The sequence below is a fragment of the Panthera tigris genome, chromosome D3 (assembly GCF_018350195.1).
Source record: "Panthera tigris isolate Pti1 chromosome D3, P.tigris_Pti1_mat1.1, whole genome shotgun sequence".
Taxonomy (NCBI): domain Eukaryota; kingdom Metazoa; phylum Chordata; class Mammalia; order Carnivora; family Felidae; genus Panthera; species Panthera tigris.
The window spans coordinates 546,541-574,519 of record NC_056671.1 but is presented as its reverse complement, the minus strand read 5'-3'; the positions used below and the strand labels follow the sequence as shown (position 1 = coordinate 574,519).

At 55.7% G+C, this 27,979-nt stretch overlaps 1 protein-coding gene across 1 annotated transcript; it reads left to right on the top strand.

The window, feature by feature from the left end:
* Positions 1–302: 302 nt before the first annotated feature.
* On the top strand, positions 303–3,062 carry LOC122232706 (translation initiation factor IF-2-like). Its single transcript, XM_042962793.1, has 3 exons — positions 303–357; positions 1,833–2,222; positions 2,908–3,062. The coding sequence occupies exons 1-3, from the start codon at positions 303–305 to the stop codon at positions 2,997–2,999; spliced, it is 537 nt and encodes a 178-aa protein (XP_042818727.1). The 3' UTR covers positions 3,000–3,062.
* Positions 3,063–27,979: the final 24,917 nt, after the last annotated feature.

Below are 27,979 nucleotides of genomic sequence, written 5' to 3'. Positions count from 1 at the left end.
GGCAATACCCACCACTTTGGCCCAGGGAGGTGGGGCGTGGGCGGGATGTGGCAGACCGGGACCCCCGCTCCCCCCCCCCCCCCGATGCCATGTGTCATGCGAGGTGTAGTGCGTTTCGGTAGGTCTGACTGCGGTGGGACAGCGGGGCCCCAGCAGAGACGGAGTCGTTTCCCGCCACCCGGGGTGTGAAGTGACTCCTCTGTCTGGGAACTTCTCGGTGCGAATTCCAGCCCGTCCCTCCCCTCCCAGGTGTGACGGGGCAGCCGAGCTCGCCGATCCTCGGTGGAGGCCAGGCGTCGGCTATGTCCTACGGCTTCCGTGGTTATGACGCTGGGGCCCCGGTGGGGTTCTGTCTCGGTATGGACGACCGGCCATACAGGCTGACCCTGCAGAAGCGTTAGAGCCCGGACGTTGTTAGTACCCGGCCAAGGTCCCGTTCCCTGTAACTCAACCTGCTGCTTTCCTGTTCCGTTGCTCCTTTCTACCAGCCCTGCTCTGTGGCTCTGGGCAAGGTGGACCCCCGCTCACTGCCGCGCGCCCCCCAGTCCTGCACATTGTGATCTTCGAAGTGTGACCCCCCACCCCCGCCGATCACTGTTCCGTGAGGCCCCCGCACGTGCCACTCAGCCTCTCTCTGACCCTAGCGGTGGCAGCCTGCTTTGCACGGTGGCAGGGAAGGCTTGGGTTAGGCCGGGCGCGGTGTCCACGCAAACCAGGCATATTTAGGACCCTCACCTGGAGGGGCCGGTGTGACCAGTCCCGCCCCGGGTGGGGACTCCACGGATGGTCCTGGAACCATGTGGCAGCTGCCTTGGGTCCCGCTGAGAACACACAGGACGTGGTGGCGTGGCATTGATGCAACCACTGGCGCCCAGCGCGGTCGGCATGTGTGGCAACGGCCCCCCCACCCCCGGGCGCCGAGCGGCCGGATCTCCTGGGGGGTCGCTCGCCGGGGCGTCTGCGGCCCGACTGCCAGGCCTTTGCGAGCCGGGGCAGCAACCAGGGACGGCCACGCCAGGCTCTCGCGGACGGGCCGGTCCTCCCCCGTTCCCGACCCCACGAGGGCTCCCCCCTCGGGAACAGCCCACGGCTGGTGCGGTGACCACGGCCCAGCTCCGAGTCCGGCGCTGGCTGCCCGGCTGCCGCGGGTGTTCCTGCTTCTAACCAGACGGAGTCCCCGTTGGCCGCGTGGGGACCGCTGTCCGGGTCGTACACTGCACCGACGAGACCCACTGTGCGCCAGGAGTCAGCTGGCAGCTCCCCACTCCCGGTCCGCAGACCCAGGGATGCCCCAGGCAGAGGGGCCGGGATATCCGCAGGGTCTCCTCGTGCCCACCGTTCTAGAGGCCGCGGGCTGGGGGGCAGAGTGCCCCTCCCCAGCGCTGGGCGTGACCTTTCATCCCACGGGGGTTTCAGCCCCAGCAGAGGTGAGTCGAGGGGACGTACGCTCACCCCAGCCCTGACATGCGGCGCAGCTGGCCACAACTGGGGGATGCGCCCGAGTCGTCACCTTGACCGCGTGACCCGGGGCCGGAGGTGTCCTGGGAACGGCACTGCAGATCCGGCCGAGCACGGTCCTGGGGCCGCGGCAGAGCGGCTACCACGGTGTCACTGTTGGGCGTGGCCTCGTGGATGGGGCGCTCGCTCCCCACCCACTGTCACCCCCACCAGCGGTCAGGCACTGGCGGCCACGCCGGGCTGTTGAAACCACTGCGGGGACGTGTGCGGCGGCCCCGCGGTCAGTTTCAGGGCGGCCTCCCCGGTCCCCTCGTGGCCCCGAGCAGCTTCTGCCGTTTGAGGGTGACCGGCCTTCAGGGAATGCGGCCTCCCAGTTCCCGGTTCCCACGCCCCCCCTGCACGGCTTCGAGGACGCCACCCGGAGGTGGAATCCAGACAGAAACACGGTGGGTCCTCAGGGTCGGGGGAGCCCACGGCGTCCGTGTCAGGGCCCCTCCCCCCCCCCCCCGACCATAACTGCTTGTGCCCCGTGACCCTCGGAGCTCTGTGGGGGCGACCCTGTGTTCCGGTCCATCCGGCTGCCGGACCCACCGACGGCCCCCGTGAGCATCTCCAGAGGACTGACGAGCAGCGAGCCCACTGTGAGGCCTCTGCCGGCCCCCCGTGGCCCTCACCTGGCGGCAACCTGGGCCGGCGTCCCGCACCCGGAAAGGGAGGCCCCCAGCCTGTGGAGGACGGTGTCCCTGAGGCCATTTCTGGAGGAGGTGAGGCACCCGGGATGGCAGGGCTGATGGGGCGAATCTGAACCGCTCGCCTCCAGCGAGCGCTGGGGCTGCCTGCCGACCTCCGCTGTCCCCGTGCTCACGCGGTGGACGCCGCCTACCTGACGTGTGGGCCAACTGTCCCCCACGGGGCTCCTCCCCAGGCCTGTCCCTCCCGTCCCATCCGTGGCTTCCCGGGTGTCAAGTGTCCAGCAGCCCGAGAGCTTCTAGGGTTCATGTGAGGCCCGTCCCTGTGCCAAGAACGGGCAGGGACTGAAGACAGGTGCAGGCCAGCCCAGAATGGCGGGGGGGGGGGGGGGGGTCGTCAGCAAGGGACCCCACCTACCAGGTCTGGGGCAGCAGGAAGATGAGCGCGTGTCTGGCTGCCACATCTGGAAGGTTGGACAGACGCCTCAGGTGGGTTCAGCACGTCAGTGTCTGTCGGCCGTGGCCTGGGCACAGCATCTGGGAGCAGGGAGGCGAGCAGACCCCGCAGTGGGGGAAGGGAGCGGGCGGGAGGGGCCCGCGATCACCGGGTCCAGCTCACGGTGAAGCAGTCGTCACACCGCGTGGACAGCGTCCTCCATGGTGACTTTGCATTAAACAGTGTGATGGGGAATCTAGAAAATCATCAATGTAAGTCTGAGATTAAACTGTGTTTATTCTTACAAATTTCTGCTGTGTCCAGACCGCCCTTGTCGGAAGCTACGGGAGCAGCACAGAGGTGAGGACAAGGCTGTCCCGGTGTATTTGCTGGGTTATCCTGCCAAGATCCAGTGAGGAGCTCAGACCAGAATCCATCACCCGAGTCCGTGAGCAGGACGTACGTGGTGTCCCTCAGCAGCCCCCCGACCCTCGTGCGGAGAGACCTGGGGTTTCCACTCGGGATCAGCCTCCCTGCACCTCCCGGCGAGCAGGCGGGGCCGACAGCGGAGGGCGGAGGGGGTGGGCTCACCACGCCGGGGACGGTGGGGCCGCTGGTGCGTCCTCGGGGCGACAAGGGGTCCGGGATGGTGACCGACCGCGGAGCGGGCAGAGGCCGTCGCAGACAGCGGGGCTGTACCCGGACCGGGAGGCCGCCTTCCAGCCCCGGACGGCGGGGGGCGCCAGGCCTCTCGCTGGGGCCGAGGGAAGGGTGTCGGCGGGGCGGAGAGGATGCCGTCCCACAGTGAGCAGGGACGGACGTGCGGGCCGCGGCCGCGTCTGCACCCGCCCGCTTCGGGGTCTCGGTGGAGGCTGGAGATGCGAAGCCGTCCTGCCCGTGGTCGTGAGGACCGCGTCCTGCGAACGTTCCGCCCTTCTCGTTCTCGCCCCTCGAGGGACGCCGGACTCCTCGGGGCCGTCGGTGCGGGTCCCGCCCCAGGCACAACCGCCCCGCATCGCCTGAGCCTGAGTATTCGGCGTCGGAGGTGGGCCTCCTACCTGACGTGTTTATAGACCCGTCACACGATGGCTTTAATTGCATGGGCTGTGCCTTTTGCTCAGTCCCCTGCCTTTGCTTCTCCCCTGTCTTCACCCGAGGGTGGAGAGTGGCGGCGCTCGTTTGGTCGGGCGCACCTGTTCCCGTCCTCGCCGCGCTCTGCTGCCCTGCGTGTCTGCGTGAGCTGTGGCGGACGTGCCCGTGCCGTGTTCCGGGTTGTCGTCCGCGTGCGCAGGGACGCGTGCGACGAAGCTGGAGACGGCGGCAGCCCGCGCCGGTGCCCGCGCCGTGTTCCGTGCGGGGAGCTCCGCCATCAGCTCCCGCCCGCGAGTCTGAGAGCGCACCCACGGCCTCGTCGTCCCCCCGGACGGGTTCTCCCCGGGGCAGCGGCCCGGTCACCGGCGCGGCCGGCGTCGCGGAGGCCGAGCTGTCTGGAGCGCGCGCGCCGTGCTCGGGGCCGGGGGCGGAAGCGCTCGCTGCGGGGAGGCTGCGGCCGGTCTGCCGTGGCCACGGTGGGGCTTCCCCGGCTGGTGCGGGGGCCCGGCCTCCCGCGTGCGCGCCCTGCTGGGAAACGGCCCGCTTCCCGGCCGGGACCCGTGGTGGGGGTCGCTGCCCTCTGTTCGCCGGGGGTCCGCTTGCCGGCTCCGGAACGGACGCTGCGGTTGACCCGCCGTCGCTTTAGTCTGTGTCGGTGGCTCTGCCGTCCGTAGGGCCCCAGAGAGCGCCCAGGGGAGCCTTTCAGCCGCTGGTCCCTGTCCTCAGATCGCGGGGACTCGTTCGCCCAAAACCCACTCGGGTGGAACCGGGGCCTGCGGCGTTTCGGTCCCCGGCGACCGTGCCGCAAACCCTTGGGAGTGACGTGGCTCGGGTGTGCGCTCAGAGTCCTCCTCAGCCGGCGCCAGGGTCTTCCGGGTCCTGACTGTGCTTCTGCAGTCAGGGCTGCGTCTTGAGTCTGTGTCCACGTACGTTCCCTACTCTCCTAGTTATTTCGTAAATGAGTTGCTCTGTTCTCCCCGCACCCGGTCCGTGCTGTCTCCCATCAGTCCTGTGTCTCCTTTGTAGTCGGGGCTGGTCTGTAACCTATGCTGTGTGCGAGGTGGGCGATGTGGTATTTTTCTGCCTTCGGAGGACATGCCTAGAAATTTTACTGTAGCGTGAGACACGTGGCTCTTGGTTGGGCCGATCGTCCACCCCCCGAAGGTAGGAATTCGATTAACTCCATACGGACGTTAGTCTCTTCTCCGAGGTGTCACCAGAAGTAAGGATGTCAGCAGTATAGGAAGCAACGGTGTGTTTCTACCAAAGGCCCGGATGTCTGTGGGCTTCTAGGCCACATCCCAAGTCACAGGTAAGTGTTCTAACTTTGTTATTCGATTAGAGCTTCCCTGTTTTCCACGGAGATGCTTGAGAGGATGACCTGTTAGTTGTGGGCCAGGTTGCTGCTACCCAGGCAAACGGAGATGTTGGTAAGTCGAGCACGTGGAGAGCATGATTCTAAGGCTTGATGAAGTTCAGGCCACACCATCTCTGCTCCTGGAGGGTTGGACATTTTCCCCCTTTGGTCCAAGACTCTAATTGCCGTTGGATTTCTGTGTTCAGATCAGTTTGCTGGAATTCTAATTTTTGTCATTTGTTGTGTGTTTTTTTTTTAATGTTTTATGTTTGCTTATTTTTGAGAGAGGACATCAGCAGGAGAGGGGCAGAGAGAGGGAGACAGGGAATCCAAAGCAGGCTCCAGGCTCTGAGCTGTCAGCACAGAGCCAATATGGGGCTCGATCCCACGAACTGTGAGATCACGACCTGAGCCGAAGTCGGACGCTTAACTGACTGAACCACCCAGGCACCCCCCACCGTTCCTTTTTTTTTTTTTAACGTTTATTTTTGAGGGGGAGAGAGAGAGCAGGGGAGGGGCAGAGAGAGAGGGAGACACAGAATCCGAAGCAGGCTCCAGGCTCGGAGCCATTAGCACAGAGCCCGATGCGGGGCTCGAACCCACAAACTGAGATCGTGACCTGAGCCAAAGTCGGACGCTTAACTGACAAAGCCACCCAGGAGCCCCTGTTCATATTTTAATTTAAAAATATTTCACTGCTAGAGCACCTGGGTGACTCAGTCCATTGAATGTCTGACTTTTGATTTCGGTGCAGGTCACCACCCTACGGTCATGGGATTGAGCTCCACATTGGGCTCTGCATGAAGTATGGAGCCTGCTTGGGAGTCTCTAAAAGTTAAAAAAATACTCCATCATTAAAACACGCTCTGGGGTGCCTCGGTGGCTCAGCCTTGGCTGGCTTCAGCTCAGGTCATGATCTCGCGGTTCGTGGGTTCGAGCCCCACATGGGGCTCTGTGCTGATAGCTCGGAGCCTGGAACCTGCTTCGGATTCTGCGTCTCCCTCTCTCTCTGCCCCTCCCCGCTCCCACTCTCTCAAAAAAAAAAAAAAAATGCTAAGCATCATCCAAGTTTTCATTGGCTGTAACGTGTTTCTGGCGGAGGGTCGTCCCTCGATGCCCATGTCTGCCGGCCTGTCAGGGTGGTGCCCATGGCAGGCCAGGGTGGCCGTGGCAATTTCTTCAAACGAGAATGAAGTTGGCCGCGTCGATGGACTCTCCTCCTTTCACAAATGATTTCTCTGCGGCAGGTGGTGCTGTTTGCTGGCCTCTCACCCACAGGAGAAGCTTCTTTCCAAACGCATGCTCTCCAACCTGCCACGAGGTCTCTGATATCCTGTCCTTGTCACGTCCGCAATCGTCCCAGCACCCTCACCAGGAGGAGACTCCTTCTCAAGGAACCAGGCTCTTCGCACCTCCCCAGGAAGCGCCTCCTCGTCCATTCCCGTTTGGTCCTGGGACGGCAGCGATTCAGTCCTACCTTCAGGCTCCACTCCTCACTCCGGTTCTCCTGTTTCCACCCCACCTGTGGGGACGGCCTCCCCCGGTCTCGACCCCTCACAGTCATCCACCGGGGTTGGAATCCACTCCTTCCAATTCCTGCTAGTGTTGACGTTCTGACTTCTTCCCACGAGTCACGACCGTTCTGTGGCATCTAGGAGGGTGACTCCTTTCCGGTTCACTCTGCCCCAGTCCCTCAGAGGAATCACCGTCTATGGCAGCTGTAGCTTCACGAAATGTATTTCCTAAAAAGACGTGAAAGTTGAAGACTTACCGCTCCACGGGCTGCAGAACAGGCGGACGCTGTGTTGGCTGCCGTGGAAACACTCATCTCGTTGTTCGTCGTCAGAGCTCATGGGTGACCCGGTGAGGGGTCAATGAGCAGTAACAGTTTGAATCTTTTTTTTCTGAGCGGTAGTCCCAACCGTGGGCTTAAAACATTCAGTCACGTTGTAAAGACACGGGCTGCCATCCAGGCTTTGTCGTTCCACTGACAGAGCACAGGCAGAGGGCAGGGGGCATAATTCTCCAGGGCCCCAAGTTTTTCAGGATGGCCATTGAGCACGGCTGCCCCGTGAAGTCACTAGCTGCATCAGCCCCTAACAAGAGAGTCAGCCCGTGCCTAGAAGCTTTGAGGCCGGGCACTGACTTCTCTCTGGCCACGAAAGTCCTAAATGGCCTCTTCTTCCAACAGAAGGCTGTGCATTTACACTGAAAATCTGTTCAGTGGGGCCACCTCCAGTCACCTCAGCTACATCTTCTGACACCTGCTGCGTCACCTGCACTTGATGTTTTGGAGATGCCTTCTTTCCTCAGACCTCATGACCCAGCCTCGGCTGGCTTCAGACTTGTCAGCGTCCTCGCCTCCCTCGGCCTTTGCGGAACTGAAGAGAGCCAAGGCCTCGCTCTGGGTGAGGCTTGGGCTTAAGGGAAGGTTTGTAGCTGGTCTGACCTTTCCGTCCCGACCGCTCAAACTTTCTCCACATCGGATGTAAATCTGCTTCGCCTTCATCTGCTCACCGGCGTAGCCCTTTTCAGTTCCTTCTAGAACATTACTCTCTATTCACAGCTGGTCTGCTTGGCACAAGAGACCTAGCTTTTGCCCTCTCTCGGTGTTCAACACGCCTTCCTCACGGAGCTTAACCATTTCTACCTTTTGATTTGCAGTGAGAGACGTGTGACTCTCTCACTTGTACCCTAGAGACCATCGTAGGGTTATTAGTTGCCCTGGTTTTAATACTGTTTTGTCTCCAGGACAAGGGACACGGCACAGTGGGTCCACGAAGCAGGCACAGCTTCGTATGCACGTGCGTATTGATGAAGTTCGCCATCGTACGTCCTGGTTTCCCAGTTACAACGGTAACATCAAGGGTCCCCACGACAACGAGAGAAACAATGGAAACATCTGGAGTATTTCGAGCGGGACACACAAACGTGAAGTGAGCAGATGCTGTAGGAAAATGGCGCCTGTAGCCTTGGCACCACAAACCTTCACTGTGTAGAAAACACAGTATCTGCAAAGCACAACGCAGTGAGGTATGCCTGCCATTTTGTGTTTTGTATTGAGGTCTATGTTGCGGTTTGAATTAATTCTGTCACGGGTGTAAGGTCTCTGTCTCCATGGGTCGTTTCCTGCACATGGATGTCCTGTTGTCCCGGCACGATTTACAGGAGACCCTCTCTGTTCTATTGTCTTTACTCCTTTGTCAGCATCAGTGGATCGTGTTGATGTGGGCCACCTTCCAGACTCTCTATTCTGTCCTGTTGATCTGCTCTTTCAGTAGGACCACCCTGTCCCCATCACCGTGGCTCCCCAGTGAGTCGTGACATTGGGTAGCATCATAGGGTCAGCTCTCCAACCTCATTCTTCAGAATTGAGCTGGCTAGTCTGGATCTCTTGCCTCTTCATATACACTTTAGAATACATTTGTTGATATCTGCACAATAACTGGCTGAGAATGTGGAATTTTTTTCATCTGGTTGGATTAGCTAGGGCTTTCTCTCTAGTTGTCATCACCTACCCCCTTTCCCTCTCCTGAAATGTCGTTGTCTCTCATTATGATGTTGAAAAGCAGTGGTGAGGGGACCTCTTTGCCTTGTTCCTGATCGTAGGGAGAAAATGTTGAGCTTCTCACCATTAAGTATGTTAGCTGCATGTTTCTGGTAGATGTTCTTTATTAAGTTGAGGGAACTCCCCTCATTCCTAGATTGCTGAGGAATCTACAAGTTAGTTAACATAGAGTGTAATACAACTTAATACAAGTTAGTTAACATAGAGTGTAATAGTGATTTCAGGAATAGAATTTAGTGATTCATCACTTACATAGAACACCCAGTGCTCATCCCATGTGTCTTCCTTGATGCCCTTCGCCCATCTAGCCCATCCCCCCACCCAACACCCCTACAGCAACCCTCAGTTTGTTCTGTACTTAAGAGTCTCTTATGGTTGGTCTCCCTCTATGTTTTGTATTATTTTTGCTTCCCTTCCCTTATGTTCATCTGTTTTGTACCTTAAATTCCACACGAGTGAAGTCATGTGATACATGTCTTTCTTGGACTAATTTCGCTTAGCATAATACCCTCTGGTTCCATCCACGTAGTTGCAAGTGTCAAGATTTCATCCTTTTTGATCACTGAGTAATATTCCATTGGGCATATATATCACATCTTTATCCATTCATCCACCGATGGACATTTGGGCTCTTTCCATAACTTGGCTATTGTCAATAGCTATACACGTTTAGCTATAAACGTTGGGGTGCATGTCCCTATGCATCACCACACCTGTATCCTCTGGATGAATACCTAGTAGTGCAATTGTTGGGTCGTGGGGTAGTTCTATTTGTAACTTTTTGAGGAACCTCCACACTGTTTTCCAGAGCGGCTGCACCAGTTTGCATTCCCACCAGCAGTGCATCTTCGCCAACATCTGTTGTTGCCTGAGTTGTTAATGTTAGCCATTCTGACAGGTATAAGGTGGTATTTCATGGTGGTTTTGATTTGTGTTTCCCTGATGATGAGTGAAGTAGAGCATTTTTTCATGTGTCGGTTGGCCATCTGGATGTCTTCTCTGGAGAAGTGTCTATTCGTGTCTTTTGCCCATTTCTTCACTAGATTATTTGGTTTTGGGGTGTTGAGTTTGATAAATTCTTTATAGAGATTTTGGATACTAACCCTTTAATATGTCACTTGCAAATATCTTCTCCCATTCTGTCGGTTGCCCTTTAGTTTTGCTGATTGTTTCCTTTGCTGTGCAGAAGCTTTTTATCTTGATGAGGTCCCAGTAGTTCATTTGTGCTTTTATTTCCCTTGCCTCTGGAGACGTGTTGAGTAAGAAGTTGCTGCAGCCGAGGTGAAAGAGGTTTTTGCCTGCTTTCTTCTCTAGGATTTTGATGGCTTCCTGTCTTACATTGAGGTCTTTCAACCACTTTGAGTTTATTTTTGTGTCTGGTGTAAGAAAGTGGTCCAGGTTCATTCTTGTGCGTGTCGCTGTCCCTTTTTCCCAGCACCACTTGCTGAAGAGACTGTCTTTATTCCATCGGACGTTCTTTCCTGTTTTGTCAGAGATTAGTTGGCCATACGTTTGTGGGTCCATTTCTGGGTTCTCTACTCTGTTCCATTGATCTGAGCATCTCTTCTTGTGCCCGTACCATACTGTCTTGATGATGACAGCTCTGTAATACAGCTTGAAGTCTGGGATTGTGATGCCTCCTGCTGTGGTTTTCTTTCTCAAGATTGCTTTGGCTATTCGGAGTCTTTTCTGGTTCCATACAAATTTTGGGATGGTCTGTTCTAGCTCTGTGAAGAATGCTGGTGTTCTTTTGATAGGGATTGCTATATTGCTTAGTTTTTATCATGAATTGGTGTTGAATTTTGTTGCACGTTTTATCTGTCTCTACTACCCTGGAACAGGGCCAGGGTCTGGCTGCTGGGGTTCCCCTCATGAAGAGACACCTGCAGCCTTAATGTGAAGCCCAAGACCTCATCGAACAGCGTCTCGAAAGGGTGACTGACCTTTCCTAGTTGAAAGCGAACAACCCAGAAAGATCTGAGGGGCCGTGTTCCCTCTGCCCTGGAGCCATGCAGGTAGGTGAGGACTAGTCTGAGCGGTGCATGTCAGCCTTGTCCCGGTCGCCTGAGACTGGCTGACTGGGTACGTTTTTCACTCACTTGCATCGATACTCCGGGTGGCCAGGGACCCTGCTGCAGAAGCCCCCTGGCCTCGGGAGCAGACAGCTCACGGCACATGCCTACTCCTGGCCCTCAGCTACACAAATGTGCTTACTCCCTGTGAAGGCCAAGCTGAAGGCCCGGTTCTGCCAGGCTGGCCTCCAAAAACACACCTGGGGACCTTGTTCGCTGGAGAAGCCGGGACCCCATCAGGCAGCAGGTCCAAATGGGGAAGGCGCGTTGCCAGTTTAAAGCTGACATTTCAGAAAGATTTTCCAGGTGTTTCCCTCCACCTTTGGAGGCTGTGCAGTTGATGGGAATGGGCCTGAGCTCCACGGGCCTGGGGTGTACAGGCCCCCAGGGTTGAAGCTGGAGTGTGCCCGGCCCCAGTGCAGGCCTCTCCCGATTCACTTATCCCGGGCCCGAGAGAGGGCCCCTGCCAGGAGGGACTGGGAACGGAAGGGGAAATTGTGGGTCCGAGGAATCTGGAAAATTCCAAGCCCTAGCCTACACAAGTGCCCGTGAGGGGACAGGACACCCTAAAATGCGCCACGCTGGCAGGCTGATGACTTTGAAGTAAGCGGCCAGCACACGAGCCCTTCCCATGTCAGCGTCCGGGTCAAGTAGAGACAAGAGTGGGAGAACCCCTTCCCACAGCTGGAGAAAATACTTGCAGAACTCGTTCCTGGTAAGTGGTGCTAACCCTTCTGAGATTGTGTCTGTAGAAATCTATGTGAAATTTAGCATTGTGGAAGCCGTACCAAACTCCTAAAGATCTGATCGGTCCTGGTGTGTTATCACCTGTAATTCTGTCATTTGAAGTGCCCTGAACCACAGAAGTCCCCAAATCTCCTTGTCAGCTGCATGACAGGAACTAAGCAGGTATTTAAACATGGCCCTTTTAAGTCCTTCCTCGTTTACAGCGGTTGTGGTCTGACTCCGATGCTTCTGCAAGGGTGCTTCCTTCTCGCACAGACCCAGGTGCTAGAGTGAGCTGTTAATTTCAGACGGTACCACTGACCCAGGGTCAGAGTTACAGAACTCTGCAGGGGGACCCGACAGCCCCACGAAACCATAACAAAGATCGACGATTCATTACGTGGAAGTGAATACTGGGAGGATATTTGTAACCGTCAGGACCTCGTTCACGATCATCTGTCGTGTTCCCGATAGAAGGACATCTACTTACGGCAGGTCCGTAAATGAGACCTTTGTAAACGGGATGGAGGCTTGTGCCCAACATGATGCCCCGAGATCAGCAACCTCTGTTACGTTCCCGTTTTCACATCCATCCTGGCGTACGCTCAGTGGGAAGCTGATCTCGGAATGGGGCGCGGCTGGGAACACTGCCGAGATTACCAAGGCTTGACCAGAACCGTATTTGAGAAAGACCTTGTTGACTCCAAACCGGCCAGCTCTTAGGGACGGAGGTTGACTTTATGGAGCCACTAAAGCCCCTTGGAAATGTCCCCTTGATGCCTTGCTTACAGGGCCCCTGCAGCCTTCCCAGGGGATCAAAGGTCACTTCCTCACAGGAGCAAGAACTTCCGGAGATTTGGGGGCCTCGAGAAGAGAGGAAGTGAGCCCAGCTACAGGCATTAAAAGACGGTGAGGTAGCAGGACCCTGATTCACCTCCTCCCTGGTCGGTAGCTCCTCCTGCAGCACTGAGGGAATGACTGGACAGACCACGCAGGGAAGGGCAGGAGAGGAACACTGTGACCTGCGGGGGGGGTGGAGGGGCCAGGAACCGATTCATCCGGCCAGGATACACAGAGCCACGGTGTAAAAGGGGCAACTAGAATACAAAGGAAACAATGCTAGAGCACCTGCCAAAAGGTGGGGGTTTGGAGGTGCTGGCCAGACCGCGACTTCCCTCCCCCCTTCACCTGGCCAGTGCAGATGAAGCCAGCCTGCGGCTTCAGCGAGGCTGGGGCCCCAGTCAGCCCGCCAAGGTGACCCCGGCGCAGGACCTAGTGCAGCTCCAGCCCTCCCGGCAAGGTGACACAGGCACAAAGCACCCTGGGACATGCCAGGCCTGCTCCTGTGTCAGCTCCACGTGACTGGCCAGGGAACCCCCAGTGTGGAGTACCCCAGAACCACCTGGTCCACATGCCCTTGGCTCGTGCCACCCAGCCCATCCTGGGGCCTCTGTCGAGTACCCTGGGTCCCCTGCTTCAGCTCCAGTGATCCCACCAGGTGTCCCCTGCATTGAATGCCCCGGGACCTCCTGGCCTGTACCAGCCTTACCTCTGCCTGTTCCCGCAGGGCACCCTCTGCACGGAGTACCCTGGGGTCCCCGTGCCCACACCTGCTTCAGCTCTAGCTGTCCGATCAGGATGGCCCTGGGACCCCCCACCTGCACCCACCATAGTGCCAGCCAGCCAAAGCCCCAGGCATATGCAGTCTGCACAGGGCATGTTCCTGAATAAGGCCTTTCCTCCAAGATTGGAGACCACTGTTCCACCTAACTCACAGAAACACACACAGAAAGTCAAAATGAGGAGACAGGAACATGCTCCAAATGAAAGAAAAAGACAAAGCTTCAGAAAAACCACCACGTGAAACAGAGATCAGCAATCTACCTGAGAAAGACTTCAAAGCAGAGGTCATAGCGGTGCTCGTGGACTCGAGGGAAGAGTGGACGGGCTCAGTGAGAACTTCCCCAGAGAGACAGCAAATATAAGAAAGAATCAGAGAATATGGTAACTGAAATGAACACACAGGAGGGAAGCAGCAGATTACAGGACGCAGAGGGACGGATCCGCAACCTGAAAGACAGGGTCATGGTCCACGCTGAGCCGCAGGGAAGGAAGACACGAATAAATAAAAAGGAGGCCAAGTTCAGAAAGCTCCGGAAAACACAAAGCCTGTGAGCGCTCACATTAGAGGGGTCCCAGAAGGAGGAGAGAGAGAAAGGGAAAGTCCCTTAAATAATAACCGAAAAGCTCCCTAACCTGAGGAACAGGAAGGAAGGAAACAGACATTTGGGACCAAGAAGCACAGACAACCCCCCAGAAGATGAGGCCCGGGAGGTCCTCCCACAACAGATGATAATCCAGTGGTCAACGATTAGAGAGAGAATCTTAAAAACAATGGTAGAAAAGCAACCAGTTGCCCACAAGGGAAACCCCACAGGGCAATCAGCCGACTTTTCAACAGAAACTTTGCAGGCCGGAGGGAGGGGCATGAGGCACGCGAAGTGCTGGACGGGAAGACACCTCCGAGTTCACTGCCCTGTTCAGAACTAAAGAAAAGGGAGAGTGTGTCCCACGCAAGCAGAAGTTGAAGGCATTCGTCACCACTGAACTAGCCTTACAAGAAGGGTCTACAGAACTTCTTGAAGTAGCAAAGAAAAGGCTCTAGTTGGAAGAAAACCGAAAGGAAAATTGTGAGCACAAACATACACTACAGGTAGTAGATCGACCGCTTTTAAAGGCGGTAAGAAGGTGAAGCGACAAACGTAGGCAAATCAGTCACAGTTAAGGGACGCCTAAAAGATGTGAGATGACATCACAGGCGTGACACACAGAAGGGGGAGTGAGAACGTAGGGCTCCCAGAATGTGTTTGAACTTAAGTGACCATGAACTTCATACGGGCTGTGGTACAGTGAGGATGGAAGCCACAAACCCAAAACCCGTAATCAATACACCAAAAGAGAGAGAGGACCCAAGCGTAACACTAAAGAAAGTCATCAGTTATAAAGGAAGAGAAGGGACACAAGAAGAAAGGGACACAGAAGAACCACAAACCCGAGAGGAAATGTGACAAAATGGCAGTAAGCACATACATGTCGATAATTACCTTAAATGCAAATGGCCCAAACGGTCCAATCAAAAGACAGAGGGTGAATGAATGGATAAAACAAGCAAGGCCCACCTCATGTGCTGTTTGCAAGAGACTCACTTCAGACCTAAAGACACCTGCAGACCGACAGTAAAGGTATGGAAAAGAGATCTGTGCAAACAGAAGGAAAAAAATTCAGGGTAACAATCCTTCTATCAGAAAAAATAGAGTTAAAGTTTGTAACCAGAGACAGAGAGAGGCATCACCTAGTAATAAAGGAACCAGGCCAACAAGAGGATAGGGCAGTTGTAAGTATCTGTGCACCCAGCATAGGAAGACCCAAATATGTATGTCATTCACAGGTATTACCACACATAAAGGGAGAGGTCGACAGTGATACAATAGGAGAGGGACTGTGACATGTCACCTACCTCCGAGGATAGATCATCCTGACAGAAGATCAAGGCAGAAACATTGGCCTTGAACAACACAAGTCCAGATGGACTTAGCAGATACATACGGACCAATCTGTCCCAAACAGCGGACCACACGTGCATCTCAAGTACACGTAAAACATTCTCTGGAACGGATCCCATGTTGGGCCACAAACCAGGTCTCAGAAAACTGAAGAAGATCTAAACTTCATCATCTTTCTAAATCACAAGAAAAACATGGAAAAACCATTAACACATGGAGGCCAAACAACACACTACTCAACAAATGTGTCATCGAAGAAATCAAAGAGAAAAAAATTTTAAATACCCAGAGACAAATGAAAATGGAAACACAGCAGTGCAAAATCTTGGGGAAACAGCAAAGCTCTAAGAGGGAAGTTTACAGTGATACAAACCTACCTCTAGACACAAGAAAAGTCTCAATCTAACTTCACACCTCAAGGAACTACAAGAAGAAGAACAAATAAAGCCCAAAATTGGTGGAAGGAAGTAAATGGTAAAGATCAGAGTGGAAAGAAATCAGAAAAGCCCAATAAAACTAAGAGCTGGTTCTTTGAAAAAAAAAAAAAACAAAACTAATAAACATTTAGCTAGACTCATTATGAAAACAAGATAATTCAAATAAATAGAAATGAGAAAACACTGACAAAGAAATACAAAGGATTATGAGAACATTACGAAAAATTATATGCCAACAAATTGGACAACCATAAGTAGATAAATTCCTAGAAACAATCTTCCAAAACTGAATCAGGAACAAATAGAAAATTAGTTTCATTGGGGCACCTGGGTGGCTCAGTCGGTTAAGCGTCCGACTTCGGCTCAGGTAATGATCTCACGGTCCGTGAGTTCGAGCCCCGCGTCGGGCTCTGTGCTGACAGCTCAGAGCCTGGAGCCTGCTTCAGATTCTGTGTCTCCCTCTCTCTCTGACCCTCCCCCGTTCATGCTCTGTCTCTCTCTGTCTCAAAAATAAATAAACATTAAAAAAAAATTTTTTTAATAAAAAAAAAAAAGAAAATTAGTTTCATTATTGGTAATTGGTCTGTTCAGAATCAGCAATCTATAAGCTCCCAACAAAGTCAAGAACCAGATGGTTTCACAGGTAATTTCTATCAAACATTTAAATAGCAGTTAATAACTATTCTTCTCAAGCCAATTCAAAAATAAAAAGGAAGGAAAACTTCCAGATTCATTCTATGTGGCCGGCATTACCCTGACACCGCAACCAGAAAAAGACACCACAAAAAAGGAGAACTACAGGCCAATATCCCTGATGAACATGGATGCAAAAATACCCCTCAACGAACTATTCACAAACCAAGTTCAACAATACATTAAAAGGACCATATGCCAGAGTGAAGTGGGGTTTATTCCAGACATGAAAGCGTGGTTCAATACCGAAATCAATCACAGTGACACGTCACATTAATGACACGAAGGATAAAAACCGTATGGTCGTCTCAACAGATGCAGAAAAAGCATTTGACAACATCCATTCATGATAAAACTCCAACGGAGTGGCATTAGAGGAAATCTATCGCAAATGATAAAGGCCACGTGTGGCAAAGGCCGAGCATACATCAAAGTCGACGGTGATAAACCGAGAGCTTTTCCTCCAAGACAAGGATGCCCCCCGTTGCCACCTTTGTTCAACATGGTACTGGAAGACCAAACCCCAGCAACCGGACAGGAAAGAGAGAGAAAAGGCATCCCAATTGCCAAGGAAGAAGTAAAACTGTCACTATTTGCAGATGGCGGGATACTACATCTAGAACAGCCCGAAGACTCCACCAAGATTCTATTGCAATAGACGCATTCAGTAGAGTTGCAGGATACCAAGTCAACACACAGAAATGTGTTGCATTTCTACACACTGATATCAAAGCAGCATAAAGAGAAGTTAAGGAAACAGTTCGGTTTACAACTGCACCAAAAGGAGTAAAATACCTGGGAAGAAATTTAACCAGGGAAGTGAAACACCTGGACTCTGAAAACTATAAAATATGATGAAGCAACTGAAGATGACACCAACGAGCGGAAACGTACGCTAAGCTCATGGAGCGGAAGAAGGGATGTTGTTAAAATAGCCTGCCTGCCCAGAGGACTCTCCACAGTCAATGGGATCCCTATCAAAATACCAGTAGTGTTTTTAACGGAGCAAGAACAAGAATCTTAAAATGTGTATTGAACCGCAGAGACCCCAAATAACCAAAGCAATCTTGAGAAGGGAGAATAGAGCTGGGGGTATCGCAGTCCCAGATATCGAGGCACACCACAGAGTTGCCGTAATCAAAGCGGTACGGGAATGGCCCAAGACAGAGGTCAACGGAGCAGGACAGACAGCCCGAAACAAATCTCCACTTTTCTGGTCAATTCATCTGAACAGAGGGGGCAAGAATACGAAACGAGGGAAGAGTCTCTTCAGTACACGGCGCTGGGAAAATGGGACAGCGTGTGGAAAAGACTGAAATGGGATCCCATGCTTAGGCCACCCACGGAAATGAACTCAAAAGGGATTAAAGACCTAAGTGTGAGACCTGAAACCGTAAGACTCCCAAGAGGAAACAGAAGCAAACCTTTGCACATCAGCCGTAGCAACTTTCTGCTCGTGTCTCACTTCAGGTAAAACAAACAAAATCAATAGTAGGCTGTTGGGACCACACCAAACTGGAAAGCTTTGCCCAGTGAAGGAAACCATCAACAAAACAAAAATTCAGTGAAAATGAATAGAAGATATTTGCTAATGATATATCCAGTAAGGTGTTAATATCCAAATATATAAGAACTCCAACAACACACATGCACACACACACACAGCAATCCCACCAAACAGTCTAATTTTTAAAAGGGCAGAGGCCCTGAGGAGACGTTTTTCCAAAGACGACACGGAGACGGCCGACGGCTACATGCGACGACACTCAACATCGCTAATCGTCAGGGAAACTCGAATCAAAACCACAATGAGGTATCACCTCACACCTGTCAGAATGGCTGATGCCAGACAAGAAATGACAAGTACTGGGGAGGATGTGGAGAAATAGGAACCCTCGTGCACTGTTGTCTGGGATGCAGACTGGTGCAGCCCCTGAGGAAGACAGTATGGCGGGGCCTCAGAAACTTAAAAACACCATACAATCCAGTAATCCTACCATGGGGTATTTGCCCAAAGAAAATTAAAGCACTAACTCAAAATGATACGTGCACCCCCCTATGTTGATGGCAGCACTATTTACAACAGGCAAGATATAGAAGTGACCTGCATGTCCAATGACAGATGGATAAAGACAGAACAGACACACAATGAAATAGTACTCAGTCATGAAGAAAGAAACCTTGCCGTTTGTTAGAACGCAGACAGACCTACAGGGTCTTGTGCTGAAAGAAGTCGGAGACAGGTGGGAAAACCCAGATTTCCTTATATGTGGTGTCTAAAACAAACGAACAAAAACCCAAACCAGAAACAGACTCAGAGAACAAACTCGCTTGCAGAAGGAAGGGGGTGGGGGATGGGCCAAGCAGGCGAAGGGGCTGAAGAGTTAGAGTCCCCGTTTTGAAAGAAGTCGCAGGGAGGAAGACCGCGGGACGGAGCATACAGTCGGCAACGGCAAATGACAGAGGACACTTTGCACGGTATTGCATACTGTGTAGACTTGTCGCATCACTATATTGCACAAAAAGTATAAATTAATATTGTAATATTGTGTGTCAACCATGTTTCAAACATAAAATTTTCAAAAACGTCAATCTGAGATTCCTTATGAAAAGCTGCAGCAAAGCATATTTAAAATAGCCCATGTTGACCCATCGCTAATTCTAGTGTACTGAAACCATCTAATTGGCAAATTAGTCTTACGATGGTTACTGTTGATAGAAATGGGGGTAATTGTTGAGAGGAAAATTTCACTTCCATTGGAACTATAATGTATGCTTTTGGATATCAGATGCTAGTTCTGTTGTTTTGAGGTTCTGATTTCTATCTGTAAAAACTCTGGATCCCGAATTCTTCCAGATTCTCGTAATGTCAGACTACAACTCTCCAAACTAACATTCCAATTTCCTTCCATCTGTTTGACTCGAAACCTTGAACGCTGAAACTGCCCTTTTTCCCGAAGCCTTGCAAACTGAAATGAACGGCTCGAGGCGTACTTCAGAGAGACGGCCGCAGCAGCTCACACGCGGGCGCTAGGCCTGTGGCTGCGTGGGCCACTCCAAGAGGTCACCGGAGACATTCCAACAGCAGACCAGGAATGCCTTTCTGATTGCTGCCATCTGCTTTCACTCCATCTAAAGATGCTTCGACCCTGACGTCTAGAAATCTTGACTGGCCACACTCAGAACTCAAAAATTGGTGTATAATTTGCTCCACTCCACTGTTTTGCTTTTGTTTCCATAGAAATGCCTCTTATTTAATACCAGATTACTCGATTGATTGTCCTGCAAATTCCTCACAGATGTATGCCTCTGTCTAAAATACACAAACGCTGCCTGCCTTGGTCATTCTTTCTGTCTCATCATTGGGCCTCCATGTGCACGTGATAAAACCTTGTTTCTTTCTCCTGTTAACCATGTCAGTTTTTTTAAATAATTTTTTAAATGTTTGTTTTTGAGAGAGCGTGCGTGTGTGCACGAGTTGGGGAGAGGCGGAGAGAGGTGAGATCATGACCTGAGCCGAGGTCAGACGCTTAACTGACAGAGCCACCCATGTGCCCCATTCATGTCAACTTAATTCTTGAACCAGCTAGAAGAACCTCGAAAGACAGAGGAAAAGTTTTCCTTCCCAAAACCAGTAGTCAAGGATCCTAGGTTTCCCTGAACCAAAGTAACCCAGGAAGACACTGTAGGTGCCTCCAGCTTTGTGCTCAGGAGGAATAAGTGTACCTGTGCAGGAGAGGATGAGTCGGGGCAGATACCGTGGACCCCGAGACGTCACCCTGGGCACCTGGCCTCTCAGACACATGCCCAGGCGAGGGCGTTGGCTTCCTGACCTGCACGGCAAACACACGCACAGGACACAGCCCGTCAACTGCCCGTGAGCATCGGGGGCCTCCAGGACAGGAGGGCTCCAGTCAGTCCCCCGTCAACCTGCAAAGCCTCCGCATGCAGGAAGCCCGCCCCGAATATCTTTCTGGGTGGCAGCTAACTAAACAACTAGGAGGAAAATTGAGCCCAGGGACATGGGTCCTAGATCCATAACAATTGGTGACAGACCAGCCGTTAACACTAAGTACCTTAAATGTCCCCATTTGGAAAACATCCTTGGAATGGACATAATAGCACATACTCAGGGGAAAAAAATCCATAAACTCCTAAAAGAGCAAATTATCGTGTGGACTGTATCATATGACAGACCGATGCGGTAGGTTAAAAACAACACGAGTCCTGTAGATTTATAATAGGTAACGGGAACTTAAACTAATACTGCAAAAATGGAGGGAATACTCTCAGATACAAGTGTTACTATAAACCATGTCACCACTGGATCTGAAACTTAATACACGCTGGTTGACGCAGCCTTGACTGCAGAAGCACAGTCAGGACCCGGAAGACCCTGGCGCCGGCTGAGGAGGACTCTGAGCGCACACCCGAGCCACGTCACTCCCAAGGGTTTGCGGCACGGTCGCCGGGGACCGAAACGCCGCAGGCCCCGGTTCCACCCGAGTGGGTTTTGGGCGAACGAGTCCCCGCGATCTGAGGACAGGGACCAGCGGCTGAAAGGCTCCCCTGGGCGCTCTCTGGGGCCCTACGGACGGCAGAGCCACCGACACAGACTAAAGCGACGGCGGGTCAACCGCAGCGTCCGTTCCGGAGCCGGCAAGCGGACCCCCGGCGAACAGAGGGCAGCGACCCCCACCACGGTCCCGACCGGGAAGCGGGCCGTTTCCCAGCAGGGCGCGCACGCGGGAGGCCGGGCCCCCGCACCAGCCGGGGAAGCCCCACCGTGGCCACGGCAGACCGGCCGCAGCCTCCCCGCAGCGAGCGCTTCCGCCCCCGGCCCCGAGCACGGCGCGCGCGCTCCAGACAGCTCGGCCTCCGCGACGCCGGCCGCGCCGGTGACCGGGCCGCTGCCCCGGGGAGAACCCGTCCGGGGGGACGACGAGGCCGTGGGTGCGCTCTCAGACTCGCGGGCGGGAGCTGATGGCGGAGCTCCCCGCACGGAACACGGCGCGGGCACCGGCGCGGGCTGCCGCCGTCTCCAGCTTCGTCGCACGCGTCCCCGCGCACGCGGACGACAACCCGGAACACGGCGCGGGCACGTCCGCCACAGCTCACGCAGACACGCAGGGCAGCAGAGCGCGGCGAGGACGGGAACAGGTGCGCCCGACCGAACGAGCGCCGCCACTCTCCACCCTCGGGTGAAGACAGGGGAGAAGCAAAGGCAGGGGACTGAGCAAAAGGCACAGCCCATGCAATTAAAGCCATCGTGTGACGGGTCTATAAACACGTCAGGTAGGAGGCCCACCTCCGACGCCGAATACTCAGGCTCAGGCGATGCGGGGCGGTTGTGCCTGGGGCGGGACCCGCACCGACGGCCCCGAGGAGTCCGGCGTCCCTCGAGGGGCGAGAACGAGAAGGGCGGAACGTTCGCAGGACGCGGTCCTCACGACCACGGGCAGGACGGCTTCGCATCTCCAGCCTCCACCGAGACCCCGAAGCGGGCGGGTGCAGACGCGGCCGCGGCCCGCACGTCCGTCCCTGCTCACTGTGGGACGGCATCCTCTCCGCCCCGCCGACACCCTTCCCTCGGCCCCAGCGAGAGGCCTGGCGCCCCCCGCCGTCCGGGGCTGGAAGGCGGCCTCCCGGTCCGGGTACAGCCCCGCTGTCTGCGACGGCCTCTGCCCGCTCCGCGGTCGGTCGCCATCCCGGACCCCTTGTCGCCCCGAGGACGCACCAGCGGCCCCACCGTCCCCGGCGTGGTGAGCCCACCCCCTCCGCCCTCCGCTGTCGGCCCCGCCTGCTCGCCGGGAGGTGCAGGGAGGCTGATCCCGAGTGGAAACCCCAGGTCTCTCCGCACGAGGGTCGGGGGGCTGCTGAGGGACACCACGTACGTCCTGCTCACGGACTCGGGTGATGGATTCTGGTCTGAGCTCCTCACTGGATCTTGGCAGGATAACCCAGCAAATACACCGGGACAGCCTTGTCCTCACCTCTGTGCTGCTCCCGTAGCTTCCGACAAGGGCGGTCTGGACACAGCAGAAATTTGTAAGAATAAACACAGTTTAATCTCAGACTTACATTGATGATTTTCTAGATTCCCCATCACACTGTTTAATGCAAAGTCACCATGGAGGACGCTGTCCACGCGGTGTGACGACTGCTTCACCGTGAGCTGGACCCGGTGATCGCGGGCCCCTCCCGCCCGCTCCCTTCCCCCACTGCGGGGTCTGCTCGCCTCCCTGCTCCCAGATGCTGTGCCCAGGCCACGGCCGACAGACACTGACGTGCTGAACCCACCTGAGGCGTCTGTCCAACCTTCCAGATGTGGCAGCCAGACACGCGCTCATCTTCCTGCTGCCCCAGACCTGGTAGGTGGGGTCCCTTGCTGACGACCCCCCCCCCCCCCGCCATTCTGGGCTGGCCTGCACCTGTCTTCAGTCCCTGCCCGTTCTTGGCACAGGGACGGGCCTCACATGAACCCTAGAAGCTCTCGGGCTGCTGGACACTTGACACCCGGGAAGCCACGGATGGGACGGGAGGGACAGGCCTGGGGAGGAGCCCCGTGGGGGACAGTTGGCCCACACGTCAGGTAGGCGGCGTCCACCGCGTGAGCACGGGGACAGCGGAGGTCGGCAGGCAGCCCCAGCGCTCGCTGGAGGCGAGCGGTTCAGATTCGCCCCATCAGCCCTGCCATCCCGGGTGCCTCACCTCCTCCAGAAATGGCCTCAGGGACACCGTCCTCCACAGGCTGGGGGCCTCCCTTTCCGGGTGCGGGACGCCGGCCCAGGTTGCCGCCAGGTGAGGGCCACGGGGGGCCGGCAGAGGCCTCACAGTGGGCTCGCTGCTCGTCAGTCCTCTGGAGATGCTCACGGGGGCCGTCGGTGGGTCCGGCAGCCGGATGGACCGGAACACAGGGTCGCCCCCACAGAGCTCCGAGGGTCACGGGGCACAAGCAGTTATGGTCGGGGGGGGGGGGGGGGGGAGGGGCCCTGACACGGACGCCGTGGGCTCCCCCGACCCTGAGGACCCACCGTGTTTCTGTCTGGATTCCACCTCCGGGTGGCATCCTCGAAGCCGTGCAGGGGGGGCGTGGGAACCGGGAACTGGGAGGCCGCATTCCCTGAAGGCCGGTCACCCTCAAACGGCAGAAGCTGCTCGGGGCCACGAGGGGACCGGGGAGGCCGCCCTGAAACTGACCGCGGGGCCGCCGCACACGTCCCCGCAGTGGTTTCAACAGCCCGGCGTGGCCGCCAGTGCCTGACCGCTGGTGGGGGTGACAGTGGGTGGGGAGCGAGCGCCCCATCCACGAGGCCACGCCCAACAGTGACACCGTGGTAGCCGCTCTGCTGCGGCCCCAGGACCGTGCTCGGCCGGATCTGCAGTGCCGTTCCCAGGACACCTCCGGCCCCGGGTCACGCGGTCAAGGTGACGACTCGGGCGCATCCCCCAGTTGTGGCCAGCTGCGCCGCATGTCAGGGCTGGGGTGAGCGTACGTCCCCTCGACTCACCTCTGCTGGGGCTGAAACCCCCGTGGGATGAAAGGTCACGCCCAGCGCTGGGGAGGGGCACTCTGCCCCCCAGCCCGCGGCCTCTAGAACGGTGGGCACGAGGAGACCCTCCGGATATCCCGGCCCCTCTGCCTGGGGCATCCCTGGGTCTGCGGACCGGGAGTGGGGAGCTGCCAGCTGGCTCCTGGCGCACAGTGGGTCTCGTCGGTGCAGTGTACGACCCGGACAGCGGTCCCCACGCGGCCAACGGGGACTCCGTCTGGTTAGAAGCAGGAACACCCGCGGCAGCCGGGCAGCCAGCGCCGGACTCGGAGCTGGGCCGTGGTCACCGCACCAGCCGTGGGCTGTTCCCGAGGGGGGAGCCCTCGTGGGGTCGGGAACGGGGGAGGACCGGCCCGTCCGCGAGAGCCTGGCGTGGCCGTCCCTGGTTGCTGCCCCGGCTCGCAAAGGCCTGGCAGTCGGGCCGCAGACGCCCCGGCGAGCGACCCCCCAGGAGATCCGGCCGCTCGGCGCCCGGGGGTGGGGGGGCCGTTGCCACACATGCCGACCGCGCTGGGCGCCAGTGGTTGCATCAATGCCACGCCACCACGTCCTGTGTGTTCTCAGCGGGACCCAAGGCAGCTGCCACATGGTTCCAGGACCATCCGTGGAGTCCCCACCCGGGGCGGGACTGGTCACACCGGCCCCTCCAGGTGAGGGTCCTAAATATGCCTGGTTTGCGTGGACACCGCGCCCGGCCTAACCCAAGCCTTCCCTGCCACCGTGCAAAGCAGGCTGCCACCGCTAGGGTCAGAGAGAGGCTGAGTGGCACGTGCGGGGGCCTCACGGAACAGTGATCGGCGGGGGTGGGGGGTCACACTTCGAAGATCACAATGTGCAGGACTGGGGGGCGCGCGGCAGTGAGCGGGGGTCCACCTTGCCCAGAGCCACAGAGCAGGGCTGGTAGAAAGGAGCAACGGAACAGGAAAGCAGCAGGTTGAGTTACAGGGAACGGGACCTTGGCCGGGTACTAACAACGTCCGGGCTCTAACGCTTCTGCAGGGTCAGCCTGTATGGCCGGTCGTCCATACCGAGACAGAACCCCACCGGGGCCCCAGCGTCATAACCACGGAAGCCGTAGGACATAGCCGACGCCTGGCCTCCACCGAGGATCGGCGAGCTCGGCTGCCCCGTCACACCTGGGAGGGGAGGGACGGGCTGGAATTCGCACCGAGAAGTTCCCAGACAGAGGAGTCACTTCACACCCCGGGTGGCGGGAAACGACTCCGTCTCTGCTGGGGCCCCGCTGTCCCACCGCAGTCAGACCTACCGAAACGCACTACACCTCGCATGACACACGGCATCGGGGGGGGGGGGGAGCGGGGGTCCCGGTCTGCCACATCCCGCCCACGCCCCACCTCCCTGGGCCAAAGTGGTGGGTATCGCCCCTCTGGGGGAGAAGTCGGGAGGCCTCGAGGGCAAGCGAGGACCAGCACTCTCATCCAGCACCACCCGGAGCACGTCCGGAGCACTGGGCACGGGTATTGCTTTTCCGTCCAACAAACTATAAATGCAGCCCATCAAACTGCTCCCTGGAAGGCTCTAGAACCACCATCACGGTCACGGGTGGCTATGCTCAGAATTGGAGTGCGTTGATGTGGCCGACTCCGGATTAAGGACATTTTGGTGTCCTGTCACCCCTGTTGGAAACAGAAAAATCACCCTCAACAAAATCAACCCAACCGTATTAGGAACACGGAATGGATACCACTGGGGCCACGGCCGTCCTGTCACATGAAGGGCAGAGACCGGTCCCCCCACTGGTGTTTAGTGGGTGCCTCTAATGGGCCTCCGTCGTTCCCTGGCACACGTTTGGCCGTGGCCTTCCCCGGGGAACTACGGGGCACAGGCTCCCTCTCCGGAGGCCGGATGGGCGCACTCTGTCTTGGATGGGCTGCCCTTCGCTCCCTCGGCTTCCTGTAGCCCGGGCTGCAGTCCCTCAGCGAGCCCTGAGGGACGGCCGGGAAGTCTGTCGTCACTGAACACCCAAGCGTCTCCAATGAGAACAGCCGTCCTGCAAACCACGATGGCCTCAGACATCTGCGCTTCCTCCAAGGAGGCACCCGTGCCCCGCTCCGAACAGGGCGCTGCGTGTTCGGACCTGACGAGGCTCACGAGGGCACCGTGAGCGCCCTGGGCGATCTGAGCCCAGCCTTGGGGATCTCATAAGCCAGCGGCTGGGATCGCGGGCCTCTTGGGAGAACTTGCGGCTCATTTTGGGAATCCCCGTCCCCGTCTGCGCTCTCCCTCACACGTGGCCGCGTCACTGCCGTGGCTTCTGCGTCCGCCGCAGCCACACAGCCGCCCCAGGAGGCGCGTCCGTGCCGGTGCCGCCCCTTCCCGGCCGCTCGGGTCACCGCAGAACAGAGGCCCACGAGCACCGGGCACGCGGCCGGGGTGTCGGAGAAGGTCGGCGAGAGGCCGTGACCACCACTGGCTGAGACCTGGCCCCGGGCGGTGGGGGGCCCTCACCCTCCCCGCCCTCGGAACGTGGGCCTCCCCTGCCTTCCCCACTCCCAGGGGCTGCTCCAGGCACGTGGCCTGGAGACAGCCATGTGGCGTTCAGACCACCCGGGTGGTATCTGTGACTCAACTCAGTCACGGCCTCTGTACGAACCTCTGAGAGGAGGCAGGCGGGTGTGGAGATCCACTCCTTTTGCTGCCGCCCCAGACAAGCCACGCTCCTTAAACCTGCCACCTCCCCACCCAGAGTGGGCCGCCCCCACCCTTGGTCTCTCCCTGCCCTCAGAACAGCGGCCGGGTTCAGATGAGATGCGGGAAGCCCCCAAGGAGCTTAGAAAACAATAGTCCCCGATTAGGTCGTCAGCCACCCATCCGTGGACACTACGTCCAGACTTTGACAGAAAGCAGACACCCTAGGCTCCACCGAAAATCTCCAGAACTGATACAAATGAATTCAGTCGCAGGATGGGGGGGCGCCTGGGTGGCTCAGTCGGTTCAGCGGCCGACTGCAGCTCAGGTCACGATCCTGCAGTTCGGGAGTTCGAGCCCCACGTCGGGCTCTGTGCCGACAGCTCAGAGCCTGGAGCCTGCTTCAGATTCTTGTCTCCTTCTTTCTCTGTCCCTCCCCCCACCCAAATAAACATTGCAAAATTAAAAAAAATAAAGTCACAGGATAAAAATCAATATGCAGACACGCGTTCGTTTCCTATACGCTAATAATGAAGCAGAAAATGAAATTAATTAAACGATATCATTTGCAATTGCACCAAAAACAATAAATGATCTAGGAATAAATTTAACCAAAGTAGCGAAGGATCTGTACTTTGAAAACTGTGAAACACCGACGAAAGAATTCGATATGATGGAAACACAAGGAAAGACATTCCATGCTCGTGAGTTGCAGGAAAAAAATATTGTTAAAATGTCACTACTCCCCAAGGCCATCTACACATTTAATGCAATCCCCATCAAAATGCCACCAGCATTCTTCACAGAGCTAGAACAAACAATCTTAAAATTTGTATGAAACCAGAAAAGAGCCTGAATAGCCAAAGCAATCCTGAAAAAGAAAACCGAAGGAGGAGGCATCACAATCCTGGACTTCAAGCTATACTACAAAGCTGTCATCAAGACAGTACGGTACTGGCACAAGAAGAGACACTCCAATCAATGGGACAGAATAGAGAACCCAGAAATGGACCCACAAACGTATGACCAACTCGTCTTTCACAAAGCAGGAAAGAATATCCAATGGAATAAAGACGGTCTCTTCAGCAAGTGGTGCCTTGAAAACTGGACAGCGACAGGCAGAAAAATGAGCCGGGACCACTTTCTTACGCCAGACACAAAAATAAACTCTGAAAGACTTAAACGTAAGACCTGAAACCATAAAAATCGTACAGGAGAACAGAGGCAGGAACTTCTGTAACATGGGCTGCAGCAACTTCTTACTCAACACGTCTCCAGAGGCAAGGGAAACAAAAAAAGCAAAAATAGACTAGGACTATATCAAAATAAAAACTTTCTGCACAGCAAAGAAACAATCAACAAATGTAAAAGGCAGCATAGGAACTGGAGAAGATATTTGCAAATGACATTGGATAAAGGGTTAGTATCCAAAATCTATAAAGAACTTCTCAAGCCCAACACCCCCAAAATGAATGACATTTTAAAAAACGGGCAGAAGACATGAATAGACACGTCTCCAGAGAAGACACACAGATGGCCAACAGACACGTGAGATGCTCGATATCACTCATCGGGGACACACAGATGAAAACCACGACGAGATACCGCCTCACACCTGCCAGAACGGCTAACGGTAACAACACGAGAAACACAGGTGCTGGCGAGGATGCGGAGAAAGGGGACCCT

What these genes read in the sequence shown, in the direction of transcription:
- LOC122232706 (XM_042962793.1), top strand. Translation starts at nt 303, where the DNA reads ATGTCCTACGGCTTCCGTGGTTATGACGCTGGGGCCCCGGTGGGGTTC. An exon ending in CCCGGTGGGGTTCTGTCTCG is followed by an intron (nt 358 to 1,832) that starts GTATGGACGACC and finishes GCGGCCTCCCAG; the next exon opens with TTCCCGGTTCCCACGCCCCC. An exon ending in TGAGGCCATTTCTGGAGGAG is followed by an intron (nt 2,223 to 2,907) that starts GTGAGGCACCCG and finishes TGCTGTGTCCAG; the next exon opens with ACCGCCCTTGTCGGAAGCTA.